The sequence below is a fragment of the Eublepharis macularius genome, chromosome 11 (assembly GCF_028583425.1).
Source record: "Eublepharis macularius isolate TG4126 chromosome 11, MPM_Emac_v1.0, whole genome shotgun sequence".
Taxonomy (NCBI): Eukaryota; Metazoa; Chordata; class Lepidosauria; order Squamata; family Eublepharidae; genus Eublepharis; species Eublepharis macularius.
Genome location: NC_072800.1, coordinates 41,025,455 through 41,048,238, shown reverse-complemented (window position 1 = coordinate 41,048,238; position 22,784 = coordinate 41,025,455). Strand labels below are relative to the sequence as shown.

The window sequence follows — 22,784 nt, the reverse complement described above, 5'->3', positions numbered from 1 at the left end:
TGTGTACCGAAGTTTGCAAATGCAGAGCGCTGAGCATTTGTGATAGTTTCTGCAGAGGAGGTGAGAAATCTTGGAAAGAAACAAGAAAAGAATCTGATGAAAAAGAGGGCCAGGGGAGGTGGGGAGAGAACCTGTAAACTTTAAGCTTTAAAAATCCCTTACTGTTTGGTTCCTGAATCAGCCGTCCATGCTATTTTATATTCGTCCAGATTATTTTTCCTAAGTGTTTGTTTGCCTTTCAAAAACAAGTTAGTATTCGAGAAGCGGCAGCTAAGCTGATGCCTGCTTCCGTGCCTGCCTGCATTATTTTGCAAGGCTGCTGGGAGTTTTTAAGCTGTGTGAGAATCCTGGGAGTTGGTGATGTCAGACTGGTTGGGTCATTTGAAGGTTAGCAGCCTGGGAAGGGTTCATAGAAAGTTCACTCGCATATATTAAGCAATTCAATCTTTCATTCTGTGTGACACAAGTAGTAGGAAGTGAGCGGTTCGCAGGCAGAAGGATCTATTCACTGGCAAAGGGGGATCCAGCGCTCCTGGCAAAGCCTGTTTCCTCAGCAAAACTTTGACGATTCACAGGATACAACTGATACTCTCTCTTCAAGGAAAGCCAAAGAGGCACAGAGGCTTCGGAAAGGATTTGGGGAACAGATGGATGAGAAGTGAAACTTGGAATGCTGTTTGTTTCCCCCTCTGTTCTGCAGGATTGGCTGAACACAGCCTGGAAAATGGTAAATGATCATTTGGATCAATTACAGGCTTTTAGCTGTGTTGCCTGTCATAATTCATGATTCTGGTCTGGGAAAAAGACCAACAGCCAGCGTGCCAAAAAAGGGGGCAGAGTTTGATGGAGTTGGATGTACTTTTATATGCCATTTTCCTTCCACACCTAGAGGAAAGCACTTTTGCAGACATACTGTAGAGGGGGGAATCATGTTTGACTGTATGGATGTGCTAGCAGTAAGCCCTGGTCAAATGCTGGATTTCTACACTGCAAGTCCGTCTTCCTGCATGCTCCAGGAGAAGGCTCTGAAAGCATGCTTCAGTGGATTGGCACAAACAGAGTGGCAGCACCGGCGCAGTGCTCAATGTAGGTCCCGCTATTATTTTGTTCCACTTCTTTCTCATCTTTTATTTATTTGCATGCAACAACAAAACAGAACCCACAAAAAACAATTAATGGTGTAGGTGAAAGAGGCATCACCCAATACAGTTATGCTCATGTGTGGATTGCATGCATATTGTTTTGCAGAATAATCAAAATGACCACCAGCATAGGTGTGTTGCAGTGTTTATTGCATTATTGAACTCTCTTAGTATTGCAGAATTACAGTTAGAAAGGATGGGTAATTCTTATTTTAATGTTCATTCAAGATAGAAAGGGATGTAGGAAACATTCCCTATATGTACATGCACCCTGTTCTTCTAATATTTAAAATTTGGACTGCATGCTTCCCTTAGTTGCGTTCTAAAAATACTAGCCAACAAGTTTAAAGTGATGGTCCTCTGCACTGTGGCTTGAGCCACTGGGATAGGTGAAATTTAAAGTTGCAAGCTTCTCTTTCTTGGTTAAACAAATAGCCCCCTCCCCAATATCTCTTTGCACTGACCTTGCTGCCGCTTTTCCTTTTTTAAAAACTTTGTTTTCCTTAGAAGTCCCTGTTTTGCTAGAAAACTAACTGTGAACACCCCTTGTGTTTCGCCATCAATTATCTCAGCACTTTCTGGATCAGTTAAGAGTCTGAGATTTGCAGGGAAGAGAACAGTGGTGCTGGTGGTGCAAGATTTTTCTCCCCTAAAAATTACTGTTTTGTTATCTGATCTTGACATAGTACTGGGAACATAGGTGGGGAAACCGCAGCATTTCAAGCCCTGAGAAACAGCAAGAAGTAGCTGAGTCCCAGGAACCACATTCTCTGCATTAAAAAGCCTTGAAGGATGCTTCATTGCTCTGACACTGATTTAGACAAATGATGGTTATCTATCAAATTGTTTTAACATACTCTTGGATACTTCAGTGAAGCATTAACTGTAGAAATATGCTTGGTATCGTTGTATTCCTAGGCATCTCGATTGCTTTCTTTCTTTAGAGTGCTTAATCCGCAAGGGATGGAAAAGAAATGTTCTTTCCCCCCCTGAGATGTTCAATGAGAACATCATGACACCTTCATGCTGAAAACAAAAATTTTCCATCCTAGTTAGAGAATGAAGGCAATCACTAAAAAAAATCCAAATACTTACAAATTTTCCCCTTTTAAAGCAAAATGCAGAAATGATGTTAAGGGCAAAAAGAATATAGTTATTAAAACAGACCAGCCATTTTTGAAGTATTCCTTGAGGTCCAAAAAGTGTATCAGTTAAAGTCTTCTGGAAAAGTTGTGGGTTTCTTTAAAGCAAGTTTTGTATTATATTGTAAAGTTACAGTACTAGTAAATGAAACGGCTTAAACTCAGAATCTTGCCATTAATAGCAAGGATTTTTTTGGAGCATCAAGCATCCTCTAGATAAATAGCTTTGAGCATTTGGTAAAGCATTAGTGCTATACTTTGTCATCAACTAGAACCAATTAAAATGTGTTGTCTTTGCTTTCAGTAAGTTAACCACAGTGTCAGCCCTCAGTGCACACCAAGTGTTAAATGTGTCATTTTTCTTACGGCTGGCAATAAGAGACAAAAGGTTAGATTATAGTACAAGGGAAGCTGGTCAAAGAAATATTAAATAGAATCAATATATAGTGAAGATCTTCTATGTATTCAGTTTTACAATTTCCCAATAATTACAGCTAATCTGTAATGCCTGTAAACTTTCAGATATATGTAAGCAAGCTGTGAACATCAGTGGCACGTGCAGTATAGTAAGGAGAAGCTGTGTAAGTAGCATAGTTTAGTTGTAATTCTTCCATTGAATACATTGTTTATAACTAAACGTGTGCATTCTGTAATGCGAATTTTGTAGATTAACCAATGAGAATTGGTAATTCCAACTACAAGTATTTTCTTTGTTTATACCAAACCCTTTGTAGGTTTGAGTTGTATAATGAAAGCTGCCTCCATTAAAAAAACAAAAACAAACAAGAACAGTGAGCAATAAAAGAAGCGAATGAATAAAAGAAAGAAAGCTGCCTCCATAAAGAGTGTCAGTTGGACTTACGTTTGCTTGGTTATAAAATGGTCCCTCCGTAATGGTTGATTTGCAACTTGGTTTTAAATGTTTCTTTTATAGCAATGAAAAGTATAAGATAGTAAGTGGATGGTAGGGGAGTAACTTCTACATTAATTATGTACATTTAGAAAAGAGCATATCAACGTCCCTAAATGCCATCAGCGTTTCTATTGAGATTGTGGTGAATCGATCACTAAATTCTTCATCAGGAGCACGTTATGTCCTTAACTCCCCCCCCCCCTTGATTCTTCTGTGATAAAGTATTTAGAAAACAGGGCTGTATTCATCCGAAAAATGTTTATGGCTCATAGTGTGTGGCTTCAAACTGCTAAAGGATGAGTTGCAATCCAAAGAAAATAGTGGTCTTAAAGAAAGAGCAGAATGATGACGGATAGTGTAGTGTAAAGTATTACCAATGAGCTGTCCTCTTAACTCTGAAGAAATTAGGGCTAGTACTTCAATAAAAATGAATAGCTTTGAAGTAGAGAATTAATCTAACATCAAAATGGAATACATAAGTTATTTTATCTTAAAATAAGATCTAGAGTTTTGCCTCACACTTTCTTGGAAGAATGACAAGAAAATGTAAAAGGATTAAAAACAAATTTTACAGAAATGTCAATAGTTCATTATGATTATTAAGATGGAAATGGATTTATTACAGCGAGATCAAAAAATGAAGGAAAACAAATGTGGCTAATAGCCAAATTCCTTCTGTCTTTTGATTGATCCTCTAGAGAAATATGCAGCTATTCTGTTGGTGGTGTCAGTTTTTCAGCAGATAAGACATCATAAAATTTCTGAAGGGGTATTGTACCTAATTGCCTTAACATAAATAAAGAGTACAATCAAGCCAATGTTAAGCATTTTAAATACCGTCTCTTTCAACAAGGGAGAGAGAGAGAGAGTCACATGCTTAAATTCCTGCACTGAAATGAATGGGATTTATTACTGCTTAACTTACATAAACGATATTTGTTAAATTTAAAGTTGCAGGATAAAAGCCCCTATAAAGCCTGCTATGAATGAAATCTACATTAGTAAACTTCATTGCTAAAGTGGAAGTTGTTTGTGATATAATTTAGGACTTGGGTGAGTTTTTACTTTGTGTGGGTTCAAAGAAGCCCAATAACATCTGTCCTCATGTGCAACTCAGGGATTTATCTTTCCTATCTCCAGTCAGAATATAAAAACAAATACACTGAAGTGTATGACTTGAAATCTACATTCCTAAGTATTGAATTGCAGCAGGTGTTGGTAGCGAGCTCTGTGCGTCTACCACCGAAAGTTTTTTTTTAATACCTTCGCTTTCTTTAACATCTCTACCCACCTCCCTACTTAGCGATTAGTAAAGAACTTTTATTTGGTGTAAATTTGCTTAAAAGACACAGTAGCACCTATTGTTTAATCTGGATGTAAACTCACTTAATGCACTTTCAGAGCAATCTGAATCTCTTGAAGAATAATTTGTTTCCGCTGCTCTCTTTTTTGGCCCTCCCCGTTTCAAAACACACCCAGGAACATTTTTTCCAAGAAAAAAATTAAGTGGGTGTTCTTGAACTTCAGGTTTGATACAGCACTCCCAATTCATTTGTAAACTGTGATTAAAAACACCTTTATTGCAGAATGAAAATGGGACCTCTGAGTTTTGGCATTGCATTGTGTGGCAGGTGGCATTACAATCAAGTTAGTAAGTCGAGTAGCAGGAGACTTCATTTTAGAGCCTGAAGATCAGTCATCCTTACAGTAGTTTACGACATCCCACCAAAACAGTGTCTGTTCCCCAAGCTGTTTATATCCTGAGTCACTTTCAGAGCACAGTTGCCAACCAAACTCTGCTGAAGAACTGTCTAGCATCTCTAATAATAAAATATACCACACTTAAAATGTAACAACTGTGTCACTGATATTTCCATGTCACTGTTTTAGACTGCTGTTAAATTGATTTCATGTTAACATCAGTTACTTCAGTCTCATCGCAAAATACTTAACATTTAGTTTCTCTTTAACTCAGTGCTGTGTACTGAAGCAATATGACATATGCACAAAATGCCAGTAGAAAGTTGGTGGAACATTGGATTACACATTTAAGTTACTATTAGGTTCATCCAAGGAGTTGTTGTTGGTCTTAAGTATAGACATCCTCTGACCTCCTAACGAGAGATTCAAAAAGTGGGAGCCCTAGAGATATTCATATAAATTGGTTTCAAAGAGGATTTCAGCTTTGGAAGTAACTGAGAACAGACAAAACCTTAAAATAAGTGATCTTATTAGGACAGTATGAGAGCCAGAATTTGGAAATGATGGGTAGGTCAAGCATGAAACTCCAAGTGTTGTAAGAACCTGTTATGTGATGAGGAATGATGCCCCCCCTTCCATTTTTTGTTTAGAATCCTACTGATTAGTTCTGAGCAAGTTCAGCCAATCACAAATACTATTGCCTATGTAGAATCTTAACATACTCTGTATGTAAACTGACATTCAGTCTCATGCAGCAGTTAAGGAGTGCCATATGCCAGTCTTTCTGCTGGGTTTTATCCTTAGAGTTCCCTGTCATTGCTGGAAGAGAAGTCTCAAGACAGCTAATGATGCATACTTTCAGGTAGCGCAAAATCAGCCCGCGGGATCCAGGTGCATATGCAGGACTTATTTTGTGCTTTTGGAAAATGTGTGTCTGTTTGCACACACTCACATGGCTCTGGGCAGCCTATTTACAAATTACTTTTGTGCATGGATTTGGAACGGTAGCAGAAAATGAAATCTTGCCCAGGTGAATGCTCCTTTATTTGCAGTAGCTTCTTGAGGGGGGGGTACCATATTTATTTCAGCCCCTTGAAACTGCTACTTTCACAGTACTTCAGTTCTCTAGGGATACACCATCTTATATGTTAAGGATACACCTACATACAGCCTGTGTACATGTTTTCTTGCAAAACAAATGAAATGAATAATGTGGTCTGTTTCAAGGAAGATCATCAAAATGGCCCTTACTTAATATAGTCCTGGGTGTAAATGCATTTGTACTTCATGTAGATGCTGTCCAAGGCTGAAATTCTCTGAGGATCAGTTATATTCTTAGAATTCAGATCCAGGCAACTCGTTCCACAGCTGCTCAAGTCCAATATTTTAGGCAAGGCAGAACTTCAGATGGTACGGCAAGTGTATTGGCAAGCCAAGGTGCAGACTTTTGACTAATGAAGAGGCCGGACGCGACTCTCCAGTAGCTGCTGATGGATGCTTTCCTAGGGAGATGTCTCTAGTAATCTTGTTCTATATTTACAATCCCATACAAATCTTGCTTTAAAACAGGTTACAGTTTTTTAAAAAAGGAAAGAGTAAGGGAGAAAAAGCTGTTGGGCGAAACCTTGTCTATAGGAGTCCATTTGAATATTATCTAGTGAGAAAAGAAAAACTGTAGGAATATTGCCAAGCTAAGCTGAAATCCAGTCAATTAAAATAAAATTAAAGTTCCACATGCTGCTTCCAAGCCAGTTATGGTGCTTTTACAATCACATTTTCCCTAATGCTTTTTAAAAGATATTTTGCTGCACAAAAGGCTGGGTTGAAGAGTGTTTTAGAAGGTGACAAGGGAAGATCAGCTAATTCTGTTCAGATTTATAAGGCCAGTCATGTATGTTAGACTTGGTTTTGTTTTACTATACTATATTGAGTTTTTATTTTTGAATGCATGCAGTGAGACAGGAAAGGGTTTATCAACAACTCAGTCTGTATCCTTGTAAAATGTTCAGCCTTCCGGATTTTCCTTAAGCCAAATAGAATTTTCTTGTTTCCCAGACACCATTGTCAGTAAATCCCCACATAGTAAAATTAAAGGCATGTTGTTATCTTTTTTGGGCGGGCGGGGAGGGGGGGGGACCGGACGGGATGCAACTCCATATATCTAGTTTAGAAGTGGCTCTGGCAGCTGAGTAACCACTCTAAATATCTGAACAATAATGTTTATTCCTGAGCAGCAATGTTGTTTTAGGCAGAAATATTTTTACAACATCAGAATAATTTCTACTCCCATACAGCATAAATCTTTGGGGCATAATTCCCTTTGAAGACTAGGAGCCAAACTCAGAACTTACCAAAAAAAAGGGCAGAGTTAGGGGAACAAAATTCTAGAGATCTAGTTATGTAATGTTTGGATTTGATCTTGATAGGATCCCATGGTGGTTCTGGAATTCCACAGGTTAGATGCAGCAGAAAATTTCCATTGATAGAAGGAGAGGGTAACATTTACCAATTCCTCCCTACTACTGCAGACTGTCAACTCCCCCCCTCATGTTATTCCTTGGGATGCCCGGTTCCCTTGAGGAAAAGTTCAGTGGGCGTTTTGGGCGGCAGTGGGAGAGGAAGACATCAGCTGAGACTTTCTGTGGAATTCAAGCCCATGATTGGAACACCACGCGTGTTGCTTGGCATATAAAGCATACATGAAGGGCCCTTTGTGGATCGAAGTTGCATCCTAGAGAAGAGGCCATGGTCTTTCTCACAGCAATTGTGAAAGATTAACAATATAGCTAAAGGTGAAAAAAGAACATCACTTGCGGTTTTGAAGAAGTTCAAATGGGGTATTTGTGACTGACAAAGTTTAGTCGCTAAGCAAAAAAAAAAAATTAGTTGTTGGCATAGAGTGCTTCTATACAGGCAAAAGTTCCTTAGTGCAGGGGATAATGAGATGGCTTGAAGTGAAAGGAGCTGTGCATAAGGAGCGTCTGTTTGTTTCCTGGCAAACAAAATGTACAGTTGTATCATGTGTCTGGAAGTGAACTCCGTGTTGATTGATGGTGAAATGCTAAATTCAGGTGAATAAACTTTTGTATGGTAAGGACTGGAGCATTTTGACCTTTCTATGCAGTTTTATTAACAAGAGGGAAACAGCATCAGTAATATTCTGGTTCAGTAGCACCTTAAAGACCAACTAAATTTCCAGGGTATGAGCTTTTAAGAGTCAGAGCTCCCTTTATCAGGGGATTTACTGTCAGTGGTATAGTTTTTCTTGATTCTATAAACATTCACAATAATTACTTCCTTATACGGTATTTGTAATTTCTTTTAAATCAAAAGAACCTACTTACAGAACCCCAGTGGTAATCAAAGATATATTGGGAATATTGGAGATATTTGTCCTACTGCTGCTTCCTCCCTTATTACCACGGGTCAGATGTGTTTATTTCTATAGAAGCCTTTGTGGGTATTTAAACACTTGCTGATGATCCATATTAGCTGTTACCAGGAAAGGGCTGTGACTTACTGGTACAGCAACTTTTCTGAATGCAGAAAGTCCTAGGCTCAGACCTTGGAATCTTCCTTGGAATCTGGAATCTTGGGTAGTAGGTAACGTAAAAGACTTCAATGTGAGATCCTGGAAAGGTGCCCCTAGCCAGAGCAGACAATACTGACCCTGATCTGCCAAGTAGTATTTGGCATGATATTATGTGTATTAGAGTTTTGTATATTTTGTTCTAGTTAATTAATACATTTTTAAAAAAGTAGTATTTGGCAGTTCTATGTATGTGTAATAACTGATATGATGCTTAAACTATACCAGTGACATATCTCTTGTAACTGCTTTTCATCAGTGAGGGGGGGGTCTCAAGAAGACATTCATTTGAGTAGGATTCAGGACTATACAATTTGGGAGTGTTTGACTTTTGACTTTAATTTGTTTGCTTATTCTGCCCGCTCAATACTTACTGTTCATCCACTTTCATCACCTATAGTACATACAGTTGCTAGACAAGTTTTTCCTACCTGGGCTGGTCTTTTGTGAATGCAGTGCAGATATGTGGGAAGAGGCAGATGTATTTCTATTTTATTTATTTTTATTTAAAATGCTTATATCGTACCTTTCCACATCTAAAGAAATTATTGCTGAACAAAGGGGTATGAAGTGTCACAAAATATGTGTTTTGCATTAACGCGTGATCTAAACTTGGATATTCTGAGCCATGACTGGAGCAGAATTCACAGAAAGGCAATTTCTGCCCCTCCTATCCAGTCTGAGTCCCTTAGCAAAGTAAGGACTATGGTCTGGCAACACTGCAGTTTAAGAATGGAAGTTGCTGTTCTTGAATATGCTTCTGCTCCCTTCATACAAAAGTTTGTGCAAAAGTATTTATTTCTGTTGTTTGTACTTTTAGCTATGGCCACCCAGACAGTATGCCCATGCAATGACTCTAGTCTTCTGACCAGTTTTTTTTGTGGGGGAGTGGGACTTAAGAGTATACATTGTGAAGAGACTGGTTACAATTCCGTTCATTGATCCGTTCATTGATACATCATAGGATCAAAGTTGTAGAAGGCTTGGGAAGGATTTATCATGTTTATTAAAGGTAATAGGAACTGAGTTTTGGAAGGGTGGTCCACCAAGTGTGCTATTGTATGGAAGTGGCTCTTGCATACTACCTTATTCTACATACACACGTTTTATTGTTGCATGTTGCTAAGTGTACCATGCCACAAATTGCTACTGAATTTTACCATTTCTTAAATTTTATGAAATCTAAGTATGTGCATCCACACATACTTATTTAATGAATAAATAATTTAGCACAGTCAGTGTACTGTATTGCACTAACACATATAAAATGAACCAAAATCACATTTCCCCCCCTGCATAACCAAGACTGAATATTTTAAACTCAGTTCCCTACATTTTATCCAACTTTTCTTATAAATGCATATTTTATTTCCTTGAAATATGAAAGCTTCCAGGGCTGGATTACCTTTGTTTTTTCATCAAAGTCCATAATTATAAGAGGTTGCTTTTCTTTGAGCAATTTCAACTTCAAAAGACTTTTAGGGCCTAGTCTATTAGAAAGCTTCAGGGTATAATTAGCTAAAATGGAAATGGATGCAAGTAAGTTTTAGTTCCTGATGTTTTAATTTAGTGCTGCAGTGCCATAAGTTATGGAAGAGGAAAATTCTTAAAAGCAAACATAATTATTGGCCTTAATAATAATAATAATAAGAAGAAGAAGAAACTGCATCGAGCATCATACATTTTAATTGGACTTTTCTATATTTGTATCAGATACATAACAAATAACTGTTGGAAAAGAAGTCCTTCTGAATGGCTGGTTTCACCTGAAGTTCTGGTTACAGCTTAATAATAAAATCTTTCTTGTATCACTTTGCTTTTTTTAAAAAAAAATTTAAACTTTTTATTTACTTTAAAAACAACATACAATACATAAACAAGAAAACAAATAACACAATGTTAAAGTCAACTATAATACAATAAAAAACAGATAGCTTATAATAATCACTTTGCTTTTTAATTATCTAGAATTCTTATTCCAGCAAAGCAACTAAAACACTGTTGTTTTCCATGCATTTCACTGAATTCCCATCTAATTTATATCCTTTGGAACCCAAAAAAGAGTACATTTATGTATGTACCACATTGAACAGCTTGCTAGTCCTTTTAATTGAAGTAAGTGTGCTTGATTAGCGCCAATTTGAGATCCATTATCAGAGGCAAAGTTTCAGTGCATTTTGTAGAGAGAAAAATAAAGTCAAGTTATGTAGGATTCCTTGTTCTCTCAGGCATGAAAAAAATCAACTTTGACAGAGTATCTGGTGGAGTGGCTGCTGTCACGTAGGGCATGTGCTGAAAGTGGGCTCTCTGGCTGCAGGTGCTGGTATTGGCTATTAAAACCAGAGGCTAGTACAGGATCAGCAAAGCCTCTGAAGAGGTGTCTCTTTAAGAGAGGCTAACCTTTGAATATGCCTATAAATTATGGCCTGTTCCACATGGCAAACTTTACATCAGGTTTTCTACATATTCAGTCCATGAGGATTACATCCACTTTATTTATCGGTTCTGGCCCCATGCTGCTTCGATTTTTTAATTCTACACCTTGAGGGAATTGAACTGAAGTGGTGTCTGTTTTTTATTTCTGCACTGGAAAAATGCCCAGTTTGAGGACTGGTCAGTTTCCTCAGTGGATTGGCTGAGGGCTCCTCAGTTTCCTCAGCTGATTGCTGAGGAAACTTACAAAGGGGGGTTTTGTGGTCCTTTTTTATTGGCATCAATGTTGCAATGTTGCCATTTAATTTTAAAAAATCAGGAAAAAAACTTTCATCGGTTGCTGTTCAACGAATCAGGATGCAGGGGAGTAAAGAGGAGGGTGAAAGGCAGGGACAGGCCTCACACCAAAGAAAGTATTCTGCACTTCAAAAAAGCCCGGATTTGACTTTGGTATATATGCAGGGAGAAACGCTGCAGAAAAGCCAGGGAAAGATCAGTTCTGCAGCAGCTGCAACCTTTCTCCATGCAGAATACAAAAAAGTCTGGGAAGCAGTTTGAAGACTGAATTGGGGTATTTTGACCATGTTTACAAAATGCTGGAGAAAAATTGACGCAGTATGGGGCCAGAACTGATGAAAAAGCCCCATGCGGCAAAGACCTATAACTCTGCCAATTTCTATTTGTTTCATTTCCAGTAATTGATGTTGGTACTGGCTATAGAAGCTAGAGGTTAGTACAATTTTTGTGTCTTATTAATGGCTTGTTTTTAGTATTGTTGTGATTTTAAATGAAGCTGCCTCAGACAGGACTCAGAAAAGGTGGCATAGAAATATCACGGACAAATAAAACAAATAAGAGAGGATAACTTTGAACATGCCCATAGATTATAACACTGTTAATTTCTTTTTCTTCCATTCCATTAATTGTATGATGAAATGATTGTGGACCATTGCTGAATTGAAATTGATTTAGCATTTGATCTGCAGTACTGTATTAAAAACACTGAGAAGTTAAGTTTGCGCAGCTGAAGTGTACCACTTTTGAGAAGGGTCAAGTATCTCCCAGTTCTTTGGATGACGTCCATTATAGTTTTTTAAAAAATGTTTGAAACATTGTTTTCTTTTTGCACCTTACTTTTTATCTCTCTCACTCTTCTGTTCCACCCCCCTATTCCTCTGTGGCTGAAAAGGCACATTATATATAGCTTGATTGTTTTCTTCCTGCTTTGGTGGGTTAGATCCAACTAGCTTTTCTGTTGGTGATATGGGGAGTAGGAGACCTCCTTTGACTCCCCCGGAGATCATGATACTTACATGGACCAAAACAATTGGGATGGGCCTGTAGCAAGGAAGGAAATAATTGTGTGGGAAAGCTGGCTGAATTCACCATTTACCTTTTAGATTGCACTTCTCAGCCAACTTTATTGGAAGCCAGAATTTTTTAACAAAGATTTGTTGGCTCTGAAATACTAGCAAGTACTTTTTATGTTTATACTCTGTGTTGTGTTTAATTTTTGTGTAGGAAAACCTCTGAAAACATTATTCACAGTACTCATTTTAGGAGTGTACAGAGCACTAATTATTATTGATTTTAAATCTCACAACCATTACAAGTAACTGTGATGAGTGGCAGATAAAAAGTAATAATCCATGGAATTCTGGAAGTGTTTCATGTTTGTCTGTAGTACTTTGCATGATCAATATTAACGGCCCCATTGAAACTAACTGCTGTATCAAATAACAGTAAATCAGATGAATGTGCTTACAGATTATTTATTGAAAGCTTTAATTGTTCACTGGGGTCCTGCTTATCTGAGTAAACAATAGAACTCAGTGAATGGACAGACTGGTTTGTAAATACTAGAATGGCCTTGAAACACCCTGATGACTCTAACCACGAAGGGCAACAAAAAAAATCTCAGTTCACAAACATTCTATGGGGATAGTTGTGGCAATAGGATGAATAGTTTTAACCTTCATCCCCTTTTTCTTGATAAGATTTTCTATTTCTTAAGCCACGGTGTGAAATCAGCAGAGTGGATTCAAGCATCCTCCAAGGAGCCTTTCTCCAGCCTAAGGAGCCCCAAGTTAGAGGAAAACTCTTTAGGCTGGAGGAAGACTTTAAACTTTGCTCAGCAGAGTGGTAGAATGGGGGTGGGATCCACTCCAGCATTCTTAATTCAGTCCCAAATGTTCTGCTTACTAGCTGTGTAACCAAACAGAATTGATAGATTTCTATTTTTACTGTTTTTAACTTCGTATTTTGATGGCCTTTGGCCATATACAATTAAACCTACTACCTACCAAACAGAATCTTAATTCTATTTTTTTGCGTTTGTTTTGAAATTCTGGCCTTCCATGTAGTTCTCATTTACCTGCCTAGTGCTGGGGAATGTTTTACAATTTCCCTGCTCTTTTGGATATCTGATGGGATGCAAATGTGTAGTGAAAGTCTTGGTGGGATACTACAGATAACCAGTTCAGCAAGTGATTAGATGTTCCACATACTGTCCGACGAAGGGAGCTTTGACTCTCGAAAGCTTATATCTTGAAAATCTTGTTGGTATTTAAGGTGCTACTGGACTTGAGTCTTGCTGTACAACATACTAAGGTATTAACCTGGTTTCTTATATCTGAAAGTTCTTTTGTATGGCTGCTTATATTCTAATGTGGCACATGAGTAATATAGCCGTCTCTGTAGTAGTGAGAAGAGAAATGTCTCTGTGTATTGACTTGCCTTTATCTTGAATATGCACAAAATTCCAAATATGTTCTGTAAGCCTCCATGGGAATCCATGCTAGGATGCAGTATTTCTTGCACATTCTTTTGAACAGTGTTCCTTATCTGTACAGAAGGCCATAACTGATGAGAATCTATGTCACAAGAAGGTTTTCTTATGATCTCATGAGGAAGTTGAGGAAATGGTATTGGTCAATGTTGTTGTAGATTTCTGCCTCTGTGAGAGAAAATTCTTCAATTTTAGTTTTCATAAAGCTTGAGAGAAAGAGAAGGATACCAGAGTTCCCAAGTCTGTGAGTTCATAGCAATCAAGCATTTTTAAAGTAGCTAAAAAGTGTTGCTTTTTGACTGTTAGCTGATAGATGAGTTAAACTGGAATGAATTGGAATATTTAGTTGAGGTTTTGAGGACTGAACCATTCCAGCTGAACAGGAGCCATTTCTGCTCTACCATTTTTAGCTGTCTAATCATAGAGGTTTCTAGGGATGGAGTATGGTATCAAATGGCCAAGACTAGGCCAATCTCGTTAGAACTCAGAAATTAAACAAGACAACTCTGGTTTATACTTGGATAGGGGAACACCAATGATGTCCAGGATTGCCTCATGGAAACAGGCAATGGCAAACTACCTTTGAATGTCTCTTGCCTTGAAAACCCCATGGTGTCTCCATATAAGTCGACTGCTATTTGGCGGCACTTTATATACATGATGTGTGTATATTATGTGCCATCAAGTTGCTTCCAACTTATGAATGAAAGGGCTCCAAAACGTCCTATCATTAACAGACTTGCTCAGATCTTGCAAACTGGAGAGTGTGGTTTCCTCTGTTGAATCAAGGCATAACATTTTGGGCCTTCCTATTTTCCTACTGTCTTCAACTTTTCCTAGCATTATATATGGTACCAACATAATTTTTTAAATTCTAGGCATGCTTCTATCGGCCAAAACATCTCTGGAAGCCATTCTGCATGGCAGAAGCAGAAAAAGTACATATAGATTTTGGAATGTTCAACAATAGACTATTTTATCTAACTTTTGTATTATAGTGTGCCACAAATAAAGGACAGGAAGGACCAAGGTGTGTACCATAAAACAAGGAAGTTTTGTAATGTAGGCATATTCATCATTGATTAATAGCCAGTGGGATCACAGTCCATTTGTGATAAACAGGCTTTTTACACCATTTGATTAGAGTCAGCATGCAACTTTCAAAATTGTCAGTGCAATCCTAAACAGAGTTAGACCAATCTAAGCCTATTGAAATTAATGGACTTAGACTGAAATAACTTTGTTTAGGATTGCTCTGTGCGTGTATTACATACTTGCTAGCATTTACGTATCAGCGGCTCCCCTCTTAATGAGCTCTCAAACTTAACACTATCCTGTGTCAGTTTGGTGTATAGAAGCGGATAGGAAATTGACAGTGCAATCCTGAGGATACTTTGCTGATAGTAAGCCCCACTGAGAAGACTTGAGTAGGATTCTGAGTAGGCTAAAGATTGTTGTCTTACTGAGCACAATACATGCACATCAGAAGCAATTTCCTGATTGATAGCTGTCATGTGCCCCCCTCCATGTGCCAATGCACACAAAGAAGCTGCAGCCTGATAGTAACATTCTGAAAATAACTTGGATCGGCTGTGGCACATCATTTCTCTGGACAGCCCTCAGAATCTGTACCAGTTTCAGTGACAGACCACTTTGGTGTGTCATGCCTGTTCCGAAGAAGAGATATGGCCAATTAGTTAAGCAATTGTCTACAAAGCACTAATGAAATACAAATCCTGCAGAGAACACCTCAGAGTAAGTTTCTTAAGAATAAGATCCTGTCTCATGCTGCTATTGCCTATTTCTTTGTAAATGAAATCTATTTGCAAGGAATAAACAGCCTACAAATTTCTTTTTGTGGAAAATTAATCAGCTGGAACTTAGGTATAAAAACAGAAGGAGATAACACAACAATGATAAAATTTAAAAAAAAATAAAACACTCAGTGATTCCTGTTGCTTAATGTGGAGGCTGTTATTGCTTAGTAAGTTTGATGTTTTAGGTGTTTTAATCCAGGGAGAATGATGTAGGCTGTCTCTTTTTGATAATATTTTACATGTAAATGTCTCCGTTATATTTTCTAATGACCCTTTCAAATGGGCATGCAATGGAAGGTATGTAAATCAATTAATGTCATACATCAGTGCATCTGGAATCCCAATTAATTGATATAATACGTAATTTTAAGAGAATGTGGTGCGAACATTAAAATAGTTCTTATCATTAAGTCAACAAATTAATTTCAGGATTTAACAATTCTGCAGAGTTTCAAATTCCTTCAATCAAGAAGTCACAAAAATGATGTGAAATATCACTTGACAAGTTGGTTTTACTTCATGTAATTGGTACACTGAAGTTTTTAGTCAGTCTACATGATATAAGACGACTGAGTAATGGATTAAAGGTATTTAACCTCCCATATTTTCTCTGGCCCTAAGCCAGGATGTAAAGTGCAAGAAATAATCTTATAGTAATAGTTCATATAAAGAAATTTCGAACACATTTATGGTAGCTGTGTTGGCAACCAAAATGTAGACAAATTTAAAACAAGAATGTAATCACTTTAGAGCTACCTGCCATATTTTAATTTGCTTCTGAATGTGAGAGATGTGCTATGAAATCACCTGTTAAGATCCAGAAATCCTGAACAAAAGAAAGGAAACTTATCAAGATGAACTCACTTGAGCATAGGATCTTTTAGCATATAATAATAGTTGAAAGTCTGTTTATTTGCAGTTCGTAGATTTCTTGTCAGTTTCAGCTCAGCACTTGAACCATCTACACATGCAGTGAGGTAGAAGAATTCTAGTGTGGTAGGCTAGGCTGCACTGCTTCAGTCTGTTGGATGGGAAACCACATTTTTAATACTTCCCCATGTTAAAACTCCCTGCAGATTAACAATTAGCACTAGTGTTTTTAGAAAGTGGGTGGAGCAAGATAAGCTTTTGCTCAGCAAGGCTTCTGATTGACCCTTGGTGATTGGTTTTGCAGATCTTTAAAAATGTTGCTTTGATGGCAGCAGCCTCCACAGCACAAGGTTCTTCACCGAGTGACTGATAAGTAAGCTGTGTGTGTAGGTTTCCCACCAGTGGGCAATCTCCCAGGGGTTTGCCCCATTGCCCACCAATCACTGGTGATTGGATAGGTGGCTTTCCCCAGTGATGGGAAAGCGCACACCAGGTGCACTTCCAGCACAGTCCAATAGCGTCACTTCCTGAAGTAACATCGTCACGCCTGCTGCAGGCACGCTCTTTGCTGGGGCCAATTTTGGCCTCAAACAGGCCAGAATTGTCCCTACGTAAAGTGCGAGAGCATGCCCATAGCCGGTGTGATGGCATCACTTCCCTGAAGCGACATCATCGTGCCTCACTGGGAGCACACATGGTGACTACCCTGGGTAAGTCACAATCCTCCCCCTCTCACTGGGAGGGTATAGGAACGTGGGAACCCTATGTGTGGGTGCAAGAAAATATTTTAAAATAGTATGTTCATTTTTAAAAGGTATCCTGTTAAACATAGCTTCTGTCTGAAATGTTGAAGAGTTACTGTTGAAAGTTACTATGCATAAACTCACTCCATGATATTTTTTTTGTGGCCGCTATTTTGTGGTTGCACCCATCAGCCTGTATCTGAATTCCGATGATGACCATGGGCTCAGGGGATCCCGATGTAGAGGACTTGTGGAAATCTTAATTCCTTTCCCTTATTAATTTTTTAAAATTAAAATATTTATAACCCTCCTGTACTCTAGGATCAAGATGGCTCTCCTGCAATATGGTACAGTCCACTCTACCATCTCTGCGTCCTGCCACTTTATTAATACCGCATTCTACTATATAGTAGTTAAGTGGTTGATCTGCAAATCAGCACCCTGCTGGTTTGAATCTTACTACTGCCCATGAGCTCAGTAGGTGGCCTTGGTCCTTAGCTCCCCAGCTGTATTGTAGGGATAATAATACCCTGACTTTGTTCACCCTTATGAGTGGGCCACGTATCTGTCCAGAAGAGTGGAGTATATGAGCAGTCATTATTATTACATGTATAGACCAGGCATCGGTCCACCTAAAATCTCAGAGCAAAGTCTGTACACATAGAGCAAGAGGCTCTGCCCTCAGGACTGTGTTTTTCTTCTCCCCCTAAAAGTGAGAGAGGGAATGGGGATAGTGCAGCAGTTCAGCAACAATCCCAGGAGAGCTTCTTGGACAGGACTTCTTGCCTATAGGAGGCCTTGGTAGGGGAGGAAAGGATGAATTCAAAAATCTGAATGTTTCAGTCTCTTTTCCTCTTAAGCATTTTCAGTAAATGCCAGGTATGCATGTTCTGTTGCCAGAGGTAAGAATCTGGAATACATTTGTGAAATCAAAACAAGAACTTCATTTATCAGCTCATATTTAGTAGACATACTAACATTAACAACGAATATCAGAACTGAATATGCTGCACAAAGTGTTATTTTAATGGCTTTTATATTGATTTGTGTTTGTCTCCCCTTGTACACTGGTCTGCCCTTGGAAGACCACTTGAGATATTCAGCGGGTTCAAAAAGGCCCCTAGTCTGCTGACTGGGACAAGTTGATATGATTAAATAGCACTAATGAAGAAGCAATTTCCTTGGCTTCCAGTTTGCTGATGACTTAAATTTAGGGCCATCTTTATCTTTCTTTAAAACTCTTTTTGATGTGGGGTCCACATATCTTTAAGGACTGCCTTTCTTTGTATTAACCCATGGGCACACTCAAGTCTGCTCATCAACCATTTCAACCATTTCCTCATCTCGGGTAGTTCATTTGGCTTTCTCAGTGGCTGCATCCCTTTTGTGAAATAGTTTGCCTGACTCTGTTTTGTTCTAGGAAGTCGTTTCTTGAGAACGAGGACTTTAAAGAACTGATTTTTTTTTTAAAAAATCTGGATTTCTGTTACTGTTGTGATTGCAGGCAGTATGGTTTAATTTTTGTGAGGCAATTTAGTGAATTCTTCTAATGAGTTTAAATACAATTTCAGATTTAGTTTTTGTTATTAATTGTCCTGAAACTATTGGAAAGGCAGGATTTAAGTATTTTAAATAACAGTATTTTAAATTCACAGTTTGTTTTAAATAAACAGTAAATTTATGAGTTTGAGTTTGTAGCCAATAGAATTACATTCTGACTAGGCTACTAAACATCTGGCTAGCTAGCATCCTAGACCTATGCTACTCTGATAATTGGTTGGTATGTCATATTTCCTTAAGTTGAGTGTCACTCTTCCAATTCATTCCACTGTTGTAATACATAAGGCAAAGCTGAGACAGTAAGCTTGTTAGACCTCCCTCTATGGCTGTGGGAGGTCTCTTGCCAATTTTATCTGTTGCCCAGAAAAACATAAATAAAGATGTTGAAAGCCTCTGCATCAATACATCACTCCTGGTTACAACCCAAAAGTGATAATGGGTAGCTCTAGAAATTTCTGGAAACTCTATGGTAAAACCACATGGAGTTTTATCATAGAGTTTCCAGCAATTCCTAGAGCTACTCATTAGGGTTGTCAGCAAAATTACTGATGTCATTTACCCCTCCCATGTCCCTGCCCCCAACCTTCCTGCTGGTTGCCAGGCTTAACAGGCAGCTTTACTGGGGAACAGGTCAGAAGGTCTCTTGCCAAATGAGCCATGAATGAGGCATGTATTGAGGTGTAACCCTAAACTACTAGAAATGTAGAGAACAAGGGACCCATGATGCACTTACAAAAAGGTCATTCTTGATTATCTGGAATGTATAAAAATATTTGGGCAATAATAGGTACTCATTTGACTAGTATAGCTGACCTACTTACAGCCAACTGAATTCAAAGACAGCAATGGTTAAATGATGCTGAGAGCAGTGAGGGCACCACCCTGAAAGGAACTGAAGTGGTGCAGAACAGCACTGAAAGAACACATATGCTTGTTCAGTATATTGGGTAATTTTGAAGGTTACTTGGTTGCATTGAATGTGTTGTTTTCAAAGCAGCTACCCAAACTAGAGAATATTTAATGTATCCCTACAAACAGGAGTGTTTGGAGACTTCCAAATATAAAGTTATTTACAGTTAGGCAGCAAACTGAAGTGCATCTGCTTAAAAATGCATGTGCCATTAAAAATTCTGAAGGTAAACAAATGGCAAGATTTTGATGAATTTGCATCTACAGTTATTACTATCATACCGTGGAGTGAACTCCTTTAGCACATCAGCATGTTGGTAAGGCATTTATCTTTCTTTTCTGACTCAACTAGAACAATACATGCCAATGTTACAAAAAGATAGACTCGTATCACAGGTTGAGGGTCAATATTCGCATTAGCTCTAGTGGCTGTTGATACATGATTCCACTGGCTCATGTTACAGCATAGCAATTGGAATATGGCCATTTCTACTGGAAACAGCATTAGGGAAGAGGAGCTGGCATGCAGCAAGTGGTGCAGGATTAAATAGAAAACAGAGAGTATAGTACTCACAATATATTTTTAAAGTTGGAAGTTGTTGTGGAGTATGAAATAAAAAAAAATTCAAGCAAGAAGCCGCCTCTTTTAAAACATCTGATGTTGTAAGCTGTAAAATTGATGTTGTAAGCTGTTGTAAAATTGTACTTTAATTGTTTTGGAAACAAAGCAGGTTATATTTGTCCTCCATAGATGTAATGTCCAGCTTGAACACATGAAGCTGCCTTATACTGAGTCAGGCCATTAGTCTACCAAGGTCAGCAGTCTACACTGACCAGCTGTGGTTCTCTGTGCTCTCAAGAAGAGTTGGGTTTTCCCCCCCATTTTATCTACTACCTGATTCTTTTAACTGAAAATGCTGGAGATTGGACCTCGGATGGTCTACATACAAATACCACTGAATCATAGCCACAGAGACCTTTTGCAGAATTACTACAGTCTAACATATTGATTTCATTGGGTTTAGTCTGGAGCAACTGTACATAGCACTGTGAGGTGGAGGAGGAAATTTTGGAAATCTTGCCAGTTCTATTAACCGGAGGGCAAAATGGAGCCTTCTGTGCCACTTCCCAGATCCAGTCCAAAGATGACAGAAGAAGTAATAACTACGGGATTGTATCTTATAAAAGCGACTGATAGCCAGAGCAATAAGCTGTTCAGACAAAATGTATCTTTATCTCTCTTGTTATCTTTTGATAAGCTATAATATGGACAAAATAGATAAAGCCATTGAAGTAGAGAATTTTACCTCATTCCAGATGATTGGACTCTTAATCCAACCAGGTGGTTGGATTCTTTATATTCTCTTTATATTCTCCAAGCCTTGCAGTGCTGTTATCCTACAGGCACATTCGTGTTCTAAACCAAACAAGCTTTGGTGCTGTGTGCCTATGTACGGTGCAGAATTTTAAGAATTTATTCTGGTTTTGTACTTAATATTGGTGGCTCCCCTCCACCCACATTTAAATATTAAAATCACATATAAACCATTCAGGGATGCATAGTTCTTTAACATGAATTTATTATTATCATAAACATGTTGTGGAGAGTATTGTAGAGAAAGCACAAGGTTTCAGTACGTAGTTGTATTTGGGTCTACCAGGTCTTATAACATGGCCAAAATCCCTACCTGAAATTCTGGCTTTGAGTATATTAGATAATGTTGCCGTTAAAGAGGCACAAAGGGAACCAAAGCAAGTGGAGACAAGGCAGCACTGACTGATGGTTTAATAAAGCTTTATCATTGCAGGTTGTGGTACTTCTCTACATGAGTGAAATATAAGTCCTAACATCTGACCCATCCTAGGTATGTTATTTGGAATTTGAAGAGATGGGATGGAACATGAAAGGCTGCAGATCATGTAGTCTTTCCTTTCTAGTTCTAGCACTGGAGCTTATAGGAAGAAATAACAACAACCCTTACAACACAATAAAATCAAGATGTTAAAAACAGTATTAAAATCAGGAAGAGACATAAAATCAAGTACAAAACCAGTTACAGCTCCAATGTAAGACAATAATTTTAAAAGCAGCAACACACGATAAAGCCAGCATTAAAGGCTTCTATAGACAACAAAGGTCTTGTGTAGACAAAAATCTCAACTGGTTTCAAGTTTGTAAAAGATCTTGGACGGCCAAATGAAACGCAGACAACAGTATTACTGGAGGCAGACAATTCACAACTTGAGGATGACAGCTTGAAAAGTCCTACAATGAGTATCATCTTCTCCTCTGATATCAGAGATAGGTGGTTCCGAGTACTAGATGTATTTCTGTTGGTGGAGATGGCCCTTGGAACGGAGGGGGGTGGGGTGCCTGAACTCTGTCTGCACTCCCTCAGTCTCCCTGGACACCCCAATCAAAGCCAAACTTAGCTTGATGGGCAGGTCTTCCTTCCAAGCATGGAGCTGCAAATCGGTTACAATTGGTAACGTGGGAGCAGACACCAGGGGGGAGGGAGGGAGGGAGGAGGGGGGTGTTCTGTGGCCATGGGAACTCCAATCTCATCCCTGCAAACCCTGTTAGGCAGTTCTGACTGCCAACCACAGTCCTCCTGCATTTCTCAATCAGTCTTCAGCTGATAAAAGGGCACTGTGCTCCCAGTTCTGGTTTCACTTTCAGCAAGCAGTGGAGTGGGACAGAGCTCTTAATAGCGTTTTGGGAGAGAGAGGGGGGGAGTGCATTGGAGCCGGGCTTTTTTTTGTGTGTGGTGGGTGGGATATGGAGCTATCCCCTCTGGTTCAAGGGCTGCTGCCAGGCCCTGGGGCCAATCTCAGTGGGCACCTCAGCTGAGGGTTCACCCTGATTATTACTGCCTGATCTGGTCAGGTCTCTGGGAGTGTTGGGCTAGGGCTCTACCCCCTCCCTCCGGGAACGTATAACCCTGAGAGCCATACTGCAATCTTGACCAAACTTGGGTGGTGGCTGGAGAAGAGCCTGCTGCACATTCCCTGTGAATATGGGCTCTCTAAGTGTTAAGGGGGGCCGCTCTGTCGCCGACGAACACCGAACATGTTCGCTAACGGAACATGTTTGAGTCTGGTCAGCTGTTCATGTTTGTCGTCGGGAACAAACACCGAACAGCCTGTTTTTTTTTTTTCCCGTTCGTGCCCATGTCT

At 38.9% G+C, this 22,784-nt stretch overlaps 1 protein-coding gene across 1 annotated transcript in view; it reads left to right on the top strand.

Moving 5' to 3' along the window:
- The first annotated feature begins 914 nt into the window (after nucleotides 1–914).
- The window catches only part of RARB (retinoic acid receptor beta), a 138,850-nt gene continuing 116,980 nt past the window's right edge, over nucleotides 915–22,784 (top strand). The window contains exon 1 of the mRNA XM_054991350.1: nucleotides 915–1,086. Within this exon, the coding sequence (XP_054847325.1) occupies nucleotides 930–1,086 (157 nt within the window). The 5' untranslated portion in view covers nucleotides 915–929. The remainder of the gene's footprint in view (nucleotides 1,087–22,784) is intronic.